Source organism: Gavialis gangeticus, unplaced genomic scaffold (genome assembly GCF_001723915.1).
Source record: "Gavialis gangeticus isolate Ggan-Ray unplaced genomic scaffold, GavGan_comp1, whole genome shotgun sequence".
NCBI classification, from domain to species: domain Eukaryota; kingdom Metazoa; phylum Chordata; order Crocodylia; family Gavialidae; genus Gavialis; species Gavialis gangeticus.
The window spans coordinates 54,542,098-54,554,117 of NW_017728994.1; the positions used below are offsets into that span (position 1 = coordinate 54,542,098).

The 12,020-nt window shown below is 44.2% G+C and overlaps 1 protein-coding gene and 1 long non-coding RNA gene across 4 annotated transcripts in view; one reads left to right on the plus strand and one right to left on the minus strand.

Annotated features, from left to right (window-relative positions):
- The window catches only part of ACSL5 (acyl-CoA synthetase long-chain family member 5), a 38,606-nt gene extending 31,963 nt beyond the window's left edge, over positions 1-6,643 (plus strand). For all 3 annotated transcript variants that reach the window (XM_019502801.1, XM_019502803.1, XM_019502802.1), the window contains 6 exons: positions 246-334; positions 427-543; positions 1,483-1,626; positions 3,960-4,061; positions 4,523-4,594; positions 5,506-6,643. In XM_019502801.1, coding sequence (XP_019358346.1) covers positions 246-334; positions 427-543; positions 1,483-1,626; positions 3,960-4,061; positions 4,523-4,594; positions 5,506-5,646 — 665 coding nt within the window. In that variant the 3' untranslated portion in view covers positions 5,647-6,643. The remainder of the gene's footprint in view (positions 1-245; positions 335-426; positions 544-1,482; positions 1,627-3,959; positions 4,062-4,522; positions 4,595-5,505) is intronic.
- LOC109287618 overlaps positions 2,999-12,020 on the minus strand; it is a 21,788-nt gene continuing 12,766 nt past the window's right edge. The window contains exon 3 of the long non-coding RNA XR_002094915.1: positions 2,999-3,102. This is a non-coding gene — a long non-coding RNA (uncharacterized LOC109287618). The remainder of the gene's footprint in view (positions 3,103-12,020) is intronic.

A 12,020-nucleotide genomic window follows, 5' to 3' on the forward strand; every position in this document is an offset into this window, starting at 1 on the left:
GAACCAACTTCCAAGAGAGGTGGTGCAGGCTCCTACCCTGGGGGTTTTTAAGAGGAGGTTAGATGAACACCTTGCTGGGGTCGTTTGACCCCAGTACTCTTTCCTGCCATGGCAGGGGGTCGGACTAGATTTGCTCAGGTCCCTTCCGACCCTAGAAACTATGAAACTTCAGGTATGTTTGACATCTGGATTCTGCTAATGCTTCATGCTTCAAAACTATCTGCCTAAACTCATGTCTTCCATAGGTCATGTTGGAGCCCCTCTGGCTTGTAACATTATAAAGCTAGAAGATGTTGAAGAAATGAACTATTATTCTGCCAATAATGAAGGAGAGGTAGGTACTTCATATGAAGCAATGCAGCTTTAGTCTGGGATAATACAACAACCTAAAAGGAGATGACTAGCAGTCTTTTTTTATACTTGTAGGTTTGCATCAAAGGGCCAAATGTATTCCAAGGTTATTTGAAAGATCCTGAGAAAACAGCAGAAGCCCTGGACCAGGATGGCTGGCTTCACACTGGAGATATTGGGAAATGGATGCCAGTAAGTGGTTTTTGTGAAGCCCTCCCCTTTCCACCCCACCCCCCACCCCCAAACCTGAAAACTTGACACCAGAATCCTTATAATGTTAGCAAAGAGGCTTTTGATGCATTAGATACTGACAATCTGGCTTGGCTTGTGTCTTTTTGGCAGGCATGCCAAAAATTTAACTCTACCTTCCTGAGTGTCACTGATTCCCTTCTCCTGTCTGATCTGCCCATGCCATCTATGGCATATGATGCAGGTTGGCCACTTCTGTTCTACTTGTGAAAGCAGATATAGAGTTAAGCTAGCCTAACTGGACTAGACGTAGACTACATGGATGTTAAAACTGCTAGGGTGGAGGAACTTTATTTCCATATTGGAGATGGGTTGAAGACTTGCAATACTTGGTGTCATTAGGCCAAACTAAACAACATCTCTTGAAAGAAGTTTATCTGCATTATACTGAAGCAGTATTGGAACACACTTCAGTATTCAATGTCTAGGTAGAGGCATTTGAGTCCATCCAAATTGGACCCTTCCTCAGCTGGGAACAAGCCATGAGCTACGTGACTTTTCCATCGTAAAAAACGTAATGAGAAACAATACTCAAAAGACCAATTTGCTAGCAAGGTTCTCCACAACACCTGCCAGGCATACAATTAAAACTTAAAGTGTGATTCTACTTCTTTAATTATGATCTCACTTTGACTGATCATAATAACTATCAAAGAAAACTGCTTCCCAGTCTTGCCCTAAGCTAATTAAAAGAAACTATCAAACTTTTTCACAATCCCAGGGAGAAAACACTGCAAGGCAAGGAAAAGTCAACTACAGAATGGAATTATTCTAACCTAGGCCTAGCTTTCACGAAAACAAGCTTCCCTTGGGAGGGGGGTAGTTGTTGGATAGTTCTGCATCATCTGTGTACTTCCTAATGCTGAAATGTCATTGCTGTAGAATGGAACTCTGAAGATCATTGACAGAAAGAAGAACATCTTTAAGTTGGCACAGGGGGAGTATGTCGCACCAGAAAGAATAGAAAATATCTACATCAGAAGTTCTCCTGTATCGCAAGTTTTTGTCCATGGGGAAAGTCTGAGGGTAAGCTGCCTTTCTGCTCTGGTGGTGCTGTGTAGTACTATTCCAACACTGTTTGGAACCAAAATACTTTGGGCCTCTTGCCCCCTTTCCATCCCCACAGTGTGGCTCTTCCTTGAAACAACAAATAGCATCCTCCTTAATAGACTCACTAACAAAACTGCCTTTTTTTAGCCTTTATTCTAGAAGAGATTCCCTGTTCTTCCTGATAGACACTATTGTAGATATCTTGCATTGGTCTTGTAGTAGTTTCATAGTAGTTAGGGATCAGCAGGGACCTGAATAGATCACCTAGTCTAACCCCCCGCCACTGGTTGGAGCACATGCTGGGATCACACTACCCCAGACAGGTGTTCATCCAACCTCTTTCTGAGTTTACCCAAGGTAGGAGCAATGACCACTTTCCTAGGAAGTTGGTTCCAGATCCTAGCTACCCTAACAGTGAAATAGTGCCTCCTAATCTCTAACCTGAACCTATTCTCCAGCAGCTTGTGGCCACGATTCCTTGTCACCCCAAGGTGCTGCTGATCTCCCCTAATGAGTTTGTAGGGAGCCACCAAATCCCCCCTCAACCTCCGCCTGCTAAGGCTGAGCAGTTTCAGGTCCCTCAGTGTCTCCTCATAGGGCCTGCCCTGTTGCCCTCCAAGTGGGTGGCCCTCCTCTGAACCCTCTCAAGGCAGGCCACATCCTTCTTAAAGTGTGGTGCCCATAACTGGATGCAGTACTCCAATTGAGGCCTGACCAATGTCATGTAGAGGGGGAGTATCACCTCTCTAGACCAGCTTGAGATGCAGCTTTTGGATGCACGACAAGGTGCAGTTGGCTTTGCTGGCTGTGGTTTGGCATTGGTGGCTCATGTTCATCTTGGAGTTGATAATGACTCCAAGATCCTGTTCTGTCTCTGTGCTCTCAAGAGGGGAGCTCCCCAGCCTGTGCGCGTGCTGTGGATTCCTTCTCCCCAGGTGCAACACCCTACATTTATCTACATTGAACCCCATCCTGTTACCATCTGCCCACTTCTGTAGTCTGTCTAAATCTAATTGCAGCCTCTCTCCCCGTTTGAGCATGTCTACCTCTCCCCACATCTTGGTGTCATTGGCAAACTTGGACAATGTGTTTTTCCACCCCCTCGTCCAAGGTGCTGATGAAGATGTTGAACAGTGTAGGCCCCAGAACCGAGCCCTGGGAGACCCCACTGTTCACATCCCGCCAGGTCAAGTACAACCCATCCACCACCATTCTCTCTCTGGGTGTGCCCCACGAGCCAACCTTTGACCCATCTAACTGTGTAGGCATCAATGCCACAGTCTCTCAACTTATTAATGAGAATGGGGTGAGACTGCGTCAAAGGCCTCCTTAAAATCCAGAAAGACTACGTCCACAACAACATCATCCAGGGATTAAGTTACCTGGTCATAAAAGGCCATCAGGTTGGTCTAGCAGGATCTGCCTTTGAACCCATGTTGTGGATCTCCCCTGCTGGCCCCTCACAGATGTGCTCTTTGGTTTTTTGTTTTTTTTTTCTCAAGGATTTTCCCTGAGACTGATGTGAGGCTTATAGTTTCCTGGGTCCATCTTTCTTATAGATGGGGACCACAATAGCTAGTTTCCAATCTCCAGGCACCTGGCCCGTGGACCACAATCACTCGTACAGCCAGGCCAAGGGTACAGCAATGACTCCTGCCAGCTCCCTCAACACTTGTGGGTGGAGGGCATCGGGGCCTGAAGATTTTAAAAACATCCAGCCCTTCCAGGTTGGGAGATAAGTGGCCTAGAAACTTGTGGATCACTTTAATATCACCTAAACTGACTGGCTTTCAGAACTATGACAATGGATATCTGCAATAAAACTCTCACTAAACTTTTTGGGCTAGCTTAAAACTGCTACCTTCAATGGTTAGCACCAGACCAAAACACTCATTCAAATAGTAAAGTTATTGTATAACATGACTAGTACAACTCTCTAGCACTCTGAAGCAAAAAGCCTTGTTTTTAAGGATAATGTTAATTGTATATATTGAGATCTCAAAGGGCAACTTGTGCTGTGCAGTGTTCCTGATGCCCTACAAAAAGCAGGACAGATTTTGCACTTTATGCATCACATTCAGGTAGTCTATAAACTCTTGTATGCAGTGGCTTTTGCACCTTTAACTGAATTAAAGATGCATTTCCCAGCCTTCTGCCCAACTTCAGATTAGCACAGCTGTAACTACTCCTTTCTCCTTTTTATGGCCTGGACTTCTAAGATGCCTAAACTAGATTTGGATATTAATAGAATTGCACTTGATATCCCCTTGTTCCACGCTTTGACACTTTCCCTTACTTTCTTCCCATAGTGCTCTGTAGTGGGTATTGTGATTCCTGACCCAGAGACACTTCCAGGATTTGCCGGAAAACGAGGAATAAAAGGCTCCTATGAAGAAATCTGCAAAAACTTGGTAAGTAGCCTCATCAGTATCTTGAGTGCATTGTGACCTAGAGGCTCTTTCCCTTGTTCTTGTAAACTTTTTTTTGAGTGGAAGCTGAGAGTTGAACCATTTAAATAAACTGGTTCTATCAAGCCCACCATCTGTAACAAAATGCTGCATCAAGGGGTTAAAAGTCCTGATGTCTTGTCTTGGCTCCCAACAGTCACCGGGATCCTTAAACACTTTTCAGCCTTTCCCTAGCTGTACAGGGGTAACAAAGGCTTCAAGGTGCTAACAAGGGTGCTTCAAGCTCCAAGTGTTTATAAACTGGGATTGAGGATTGCAAATACTCTTGGAAATGAGATTTACTTTTTTTTTATAGGCTATGGAAGGGAGGTATTTCTTATGTCTCCATTCCACTTATGTGCTGGTTGAATATGGTGGATTTCCTTATCAATCTATTCTGGACCTTGTTTGTTCTTTCTTTTTAGGAAATAAAAAATGCTATTTTAGAAGATATGATCAAGCTGGGGAAAGAAGCTGGCCTTAAATCCTTTGAACAAGTGAGTAGTTCAACTATGAATTGGGTGAATCCATTGGCCCTCCTGCTTGGATCAAAGCAGTGTAAACCCCAATTGAATGGAACCCCTTGGTGGTCGTGGGAGGTCGGGGGCAGCTGCATTTGTAGCTGTCCTTTTTTTTTTTTTTATGCCTGCTACTCCATGAGGACCCCAAAAGTAGTGCTACCCCTTTTATACAGATAAATGGTAGATGCCAGCATTGCTACAGCTCTTGCTGTTCCTGAGCATGCTGTCAATGCAGAATCTCTCAGAATTAAATTTTGATTTAAATACTGTACTTTCTGACATGGCATATGCTGCCAATTCTTTAAAATAAGCACTTCCCCTCTTCATCCTATCCCCCACCCCACCTTTTTTTTCCCCCTTAGTTGGGCTGTCCCTGTTGTATGAAGCCTCTCAACTTGCCCTCCTTTTCTTGCTCAAGTGAAAAGGGCAGATCCAGGGTTTTCAAAAGAGTTAAAAATAAGCTGCAGGGCTGTGAAAAGAGGGAAGAGACTAGGAGTGACCGCATGGCAAATTCTTCAGCAAAACTGCCTAAGAAAAGAGCTGCTTTAGTGGTCTTGATATCCACTAAAGAGCATTAACATCACTAGTGAAGAGTTATTTTTAACAGAAATCTAGTAGATTCCAGTTCTAATGGGCCATGAAGCCAATGGACTTGACACTGCCTAAAGAGAGAGGTCACAGCTGCTACTATGGGCAGAAACACAAAATCTACTTCCCTGCTTAAGGCTCATCCCAACTTTGAAAGGCAACTCTTCTGGAGGGAGGGAGTGCAACTATTGTGCAAGTAAATATGGTACTCTGACTTGGTTCTAGGACCACCTTCGGATGTTACTGTGCTGAGGCACAAACCTTTTTTTTTTTTTTTTTTTTTTAATTCCTAAAATCAGGTTAAGGACATCTACATTCATCCAGAAGCACTCACCATTGAAAATGGATTCTTGACCCCAACACTGAAGGTGAAAAGAGCGGAGCTTACTAAATACTTCAAGCCTCAAATTGAAGACCTCTATGCAAATATTAAGGAATAAGATGGCTTGTTTTCAATAAGTTTACAGATTCCCATGGAATAACAAAGTAACCTCAGGACAGTAGTCCACTACTCAAAGCAAGTGGAGTGGGGAGTGAAAGGAACTCTTATGTGAAATTTTTCCCAAAAAATTATGTGGGGGAGGAAAGGAAGCAAAGGACTTGACTCGCTTCCAAATTTTTTTTGTACTACGAAGCTGGTTATGGTTATAACCATAAATGAAGATGTAATGTTTCAATTGGATTCTTCTGGTGATCAAATGTTCTTGGGAACACAACTAGTGCAAGCAGTTTTGGAGTTGCTTCGTTCCCTTGGCACAAGTAAATTTAACTTCCCAAGGCAAGACTTGCTACAAGGCAACTGAGCAGGTTCCAAAAAGCATTTAATCTTCCCCCCCCCCCCCAAACTTTTGTATTAGTTTTTGTTGCCCTCCACTACTTTATTCAACTTCTTGAAGCTGTTGGCTGGAAGATTAACTTTAAACTTGCAACCATGTGTTTGTGTTTTGTTTTGTTTTGTTCAGGCAGCATTATGCTGACAGCTAGGCCAAATTCTTCACCATGAACTCTGAGCTTGCCACACTCCTGAAGCTCTTCAGAGCAGGAGTCTCAAATACTGGAAGTTCATGCTACGCCTTCTGGGAAGTCTGGCATGGTCTCACTCCTTGCCAACACTTTTGTGGCCTGCCAGTCCTAAACTTGAACAGGGCCTCTGTCATTGTTCACATCTAGTCTTCCTGAATTAACTCTTCTAGCACGATGACTAGAGTCAATGAAGTTGCAATGACTTGACTGCACAATGTGCTGAGCTACTTGAGACACAGTAGCTGAAGATGTTGTTCTTGAAAATAGTAGTGGCCATATTTGTTGAAAAGTGATGGGTTATTAATAAGCCTAAAGCCCTGTACTTCAGCTGTTGTCTATAAAGGTTATTGCTGTATGTAAAGTGATGAATGATGCAGTTATAAAATTTATTAAATTCAGGTTTTGACATTCTGTACAAAAGGGTGTTCCTATCAATGGGTTCAGTTTTACCTGTAAGATGAGGATGTATGCATTTCAATGGTAATCAGTTGTCAGCTGGCTTACTGTAAGCATGATACTCTGGGCTGCAAAGCAATGGAGCAGTAGTAGTTAGCTGTGTTAGCCTGAAGTAGACTGTCACCTTCTTCAAGCTGAGGCTTCTCTGAACCAGGTGCCCCTCTGCCCTACCTTGAGCCCCACAGAGGAATAATTTACCAGATTAAATATCTTGTTTCTCTGATAACTGGACACTAGTTGCTTGAAGGGCTGGGCTAAAGCCTCCACTCAAGCCACCAGAAAGTGCCAGATACACCAAACAAACAGCATTGTTGCATTACCTGAGCTATTACAAATACTAACCCCTGAGTTCAACTCTGTAACTAGCAACACCACAACAAACAGCTTAAGTTAATGAAACTCTTTTTTACTCATGGAAGGGAAGTAGCAAGCAGTGATGTGTAAGACAAGAGACATAATCATAGGTTATTAAATAATACAGATTTGAAAGATTCCATTACGCAAAGGAATTCAATAATTAGCCCAGTAGTACCTGCTTACCAAGGCACTGACACAAGATTGAAGTCTGCTTTAAAACTTGATGCATCTTATAACAGTATACACCTTTTTTATAAGGGTGCCTGTACGCAGCCCAGGCTTATAAAATTTAAAAGTTGTTTATTTTGGAGCATTGCATCTGTGTTTATACACACTACGTTTTCAAACTCATTAAACTAGGTCCCTGGCTTGTGTTGCAGGAGAGTGGGATGGTGCAGTGGTGGCCCCCATGCATTCTGTGTTTGTGGCCATACCCTGCCATGCAGCTGTGGAAGCCAGGAGCTGGCAAACCACAAAATGTAGAAGCAATTCAAAAGCAATAGCAATTCAAAGGGGTGAACTACAAAAAAGTTGCAGTGCCATCTGGTGGACAGAAAGGATCATTACACATCTTTAAGTGCCTGTTTGCATGCAATGAATCCATGGATGCAGTGCTTTAAGGTCCAGTAAGCCAAACTGAACTATGTCTGAGGAGTTTTAATTTAATGCGCAAGAAAGACTTAAAATGTTGGGACATCCTGCTCATGCAGACACACAGTTTCAGCACATGAAAGGGCAAAAACCATAGTGTGTACACGAGCCCTTCATGCCTAGTGTGCCAGCAGGGCCTACAGTGAGCCTGCAACTGTTCTGAGGCTGGAAGGAGATAAATATACATCTTTATCTAGATACACCTTGACCTTCTAAACTCAAGCCACCTTTTGAAAAATGCCAGCTCCTTAGCTTTCACTCTTTCTCCATACTCAAGAAACCCCCTCCCATATAATCCCTCTGTTGCAAAAAATTCAAAGCCTGTGACAGCTCAGAAATGCTACCCATACGTGCTCATTGGCATTCTGCTTGGACTGCATCAGAGCAGACTCAATTAATCGAGTCTCCTCCACATTCTAATTGGAGCACTCCAGCACCATGTGCATTGAGCCCCTGCACATTTAGAAAACGTCATCTGACAAAAGATCAATATGAAAAATGCCATTTTTCACGGGAGTAATAAAAGTCTCTTTCAACAATGAATGCAAAATACATCTTTAAAATCACCTGTGAAAATGAATGTGTTGCAGAGGAGTTGTGAAGGCTCACAATTTTGCTAGGTGATTTCCTAAGATTTGTTCTGCTGTTTTCTCTGCATTAAGTGGAGCAATTTTGAAATTACTGTTTGTTTTTCCAGCAAAGTCCAGTAACAGAACCTCAGACCAGATACCATCTATTCAAAGCAGTCAGCTTACATTCATATCCACAACTATTTCTACATTAAATGGATTAGTGAATTCAAAGTTAATTACTACAACAGGCATTGTAGATGGTGCAAAAGCTATAAAGAAACTGCAACAGGTTTGCCAAATATTGCACATTGCAGTTCTGAGTACCTTAAACCAATGTATGTCAATAGTGTCCACTTACCAAAACTGTCCCACCAGACATCAGGAGAACAGTAGCAAGCAAAATAAAATGCACCTAGCAAGGTGAAGATAAGAAGCATCCATCATCCACTACATGGCCACGTTGAAAATCTCAAAAGTTTTTCTTCTTTCTGATGTAGCCACTGGACAGAATAGACAGCTACACCAATAAAAATGTGGCTGTCATGACCAGAGATGACCCAGGAGGGAGTAAGGATGAATTTCAATAGTGTGGAATAGCTCCCTGGAGGTGAAGAGCTTGATTAGCCAACATGGAGAAGCCTGAACTGCTTTGAACAAGGGCCAGTAAGACTTAAGTTAACACATAACTGCAGGGGGAAATGTTTAGACTACAGAACACCTACTAGCCTTCCCACATATGGGTAAACTGTCATCAGGGACTTTACTAAGCTACAGATCAATCAATAGCACATACTGGTTTTGGGACTCAGATTTGAACATGGTGGCAGGACATGAGAAGTGCTCTATGTGCCCCTCTATACATGCAGACAAAGGCATGATGGGATCTAATGCATGATCCACACCATCGTGCACCCTGCCATACCATGTTTCACATATCAGAAGGCTGGGAGATTGCAGCAACTGCAATGTACCCTGGGGCAGGGAGATCACAGCCATCCATGCCCCACTGGACTCTTGGTCTTGGAAGCTGTGCGTGCTGCCAAGATGCAGCATCAGCAGTTGCTGGGGCTGAAAGACCCCTCAGTGGCAGGACTCTTAGCCCTGGCAGGGCATGGTGCACCCCTGTGGCTGGAAGCGCTGTCAGCTGAGGGGCTCCCAGCCTCAGGGGAGACCCTGCTACATGTGCAAATTAAAAAACTCAATAGCAACTAGCTATAAAGTTAGTACACAACTTTATAGCTGGTTGGAGCTTTTTATGGCATGACAGGCACTTCGCAGGTCTAGCTGGCCTCAAGGTAATAGTGCAATTAGCCAGTTAATTGAATGATACCTGTAACATGTAGAAGGGGCCTACCACATCTATAGCTAGAAAGTTCTTCCCAATAGCTAACTAAATGTCCCTTGCTGCAGTGTTAAGCCTATTAGTTGTCCTGTCCTTGTTTGATATACGGAACAACTGAGCCATTTTCTCTAACTTTTCTGTATTTGAACTCTTGCTAATCCCCCTCAGAGCCCTTGACTAAATCCTGGTGCTTACAATTTCTCATGTCACAATTTGTTTGCTCTCCTTTGGACTTCTTGAGGTTTGCTGCCATGTCTCTGGAAGTGCAGTGGCCCACAGTATTCCAGGGGAACTCTCACCAGTGCTGAAGACAGCAGAGGGAATGCCTTTTGTTACTTGTATAATAATGGGTCGGAGCTGGTGCATAAAGCACTAATAGAGTGACTGCGAGTGCGGATAGGTATTATGGCCCTACTATAAGTCATGGTGCTTTACATAAAGCGCCATGAGTTAGAGCATCCCTCCTGCCACAACCCAATAGATGTTCACCTGTTGGACTGGGGGTGGGAGGGAAGGGAAGGGGAAGGACTGGAGGCAGCCTACATTGGCTCAGGTCAGCAGGTGGGAGTGCTCCAGCAGTCTCCCAGGAGGCTGCTGAACCACCCTCCCCCACCCTCAGCTCTGCTGTCACTGAAGGAGCTCCCAGCTGCTGAATGGTTAAAGTTGGGGAAGTGGCAGGGAGGGGGGCAGTGGAAAAGGGCCTCTCACCTTGCAGCCCTACCCCAGCTACTCTGGCTGGAGCACTGGGGGGAGCTGGGTCAGGCTCCTGAGATAAAGGGACTCCATTCCCCTCAGCAGCCCCCAGCTCTGGCCATTCAACAGTTAGCAGCTCCCTCTCCTTTCCCCCAATGTCCTGAGTGGCAGACCTGGGCACCAGTCCAGCCCTGCACCCCATGCAAAAACCCTAGGAGGAACACAAGTTCACTAAGATGCTCTGCTTTTGAGCACCCTAATGTAATACCTGATTTAACCAGGGTTAAGTTTTTGTGTAATTGGCCATTTTTAAAGCTCCCTGCAGCCATGCCTGTGTGTTAATTCATGGCTTTAGAGCACTTTCAAAGGCCAGATCACCCAAAAAAACTGTCACTTCCACCTGCACCCTGCATGTCTAACTTGCAATCTGAGCTCTGTTGTGAGGATTATTAGCAGCACTAAAACATAAATTTAAAAAATTGCAAAGGGGTGGCTTAGAAAGGAAGGGTTTTATATGGGAGTAATGAGTTCTTGTACAAAAATTATTGAGGGACAAGATATATTGGTAGAGTTATCAGATATCCTTGAAATGTTGGGTGGGAGGTCTCTCTTTTTTTTTTAATTTATCTGTCCACAGCAGAAAGGTAGCACACACTTCTCCCTGGTCTGGGGAATTGTACAGCCCAAGCATACTGGTAAAAATTCCTTAGTAGCTTGCTAGCTATTTGTTCTTTAAAGCCCAAAGGGTTGCTTGCTTGCTCCCTCAACAGGCTGGCACCCAAATGAGTGCTAGAACCAGTCAGGTCTTTATCTGCTAGTTCAGGAGTCACCATTAATCTACATTCAGCAGGGCCGTGGGAAGGGAATCTTCAAGTGCCTTCAATCTAGGAAAATGGCTTCAGGTGCTTCCTTAGGCACTAATACTGTATAGAACCAGCCAGAAGAATAGAGGAGTGAAAAAGACTCTCTCCTCCTCCTCCTCCCCTACACACACATTGCGACTCTCCTTTCCCTGGCAGAAAAAAAGGTTTGTTTCTGCTCAGCTCTGAACCCCACCTAACTGCTGCCTGAATCTTTCCCTGAAGAGTGAAGATCTTACTTTCAGTACAAAGAGAGGCATCATTCCCATTACCATGTGCCCAAGGCAAGCCACTGGGCTCCAAAAACTTCTAGGTAAAATGACCCCAGCAGCCACTACCACAGGGGACAAACCAGAGAAGAAAGGGTTAACTTCTGAGCTTTTCATCCCACTTGTTCACTACCAGCATTAATTACACAGGGAAGATAATACATGTGGGTTTTTGTCTCTGACCCACTCTTGACAGAAATGTGGAAGGTTTACTTTAGAAATTGTGCAGACTACTTGCTTCCCTGCGGCAGAAAAGGGAGCTGGGTAGAAACCCTGTAGCTTTCTACTCGGGGCTGAGGATCCAGCCCACTAGTGGAGACAACATATCTGTTGTGAGATATGTTCACTAGATACTGTGATCATCCTGATTTTGTGTCGGAGATGGGGCCCCTTGGCACAGGGGAATCTGTTTTCCTGGCCTGATTGAGACCTATGAGTAGCTTTGAGAACATTTGCCCTCAAGAGCGTCCATAAATATTGATTTACATAAGGAACAGGCCTTAATTTCCCCCTCATTGTTAGGGGGGGAGGGTGGGGAGGGGAAGTTCTGCTATGATCAAGTGGGATCTGAAAATTCCCGGAGTGGAAGAG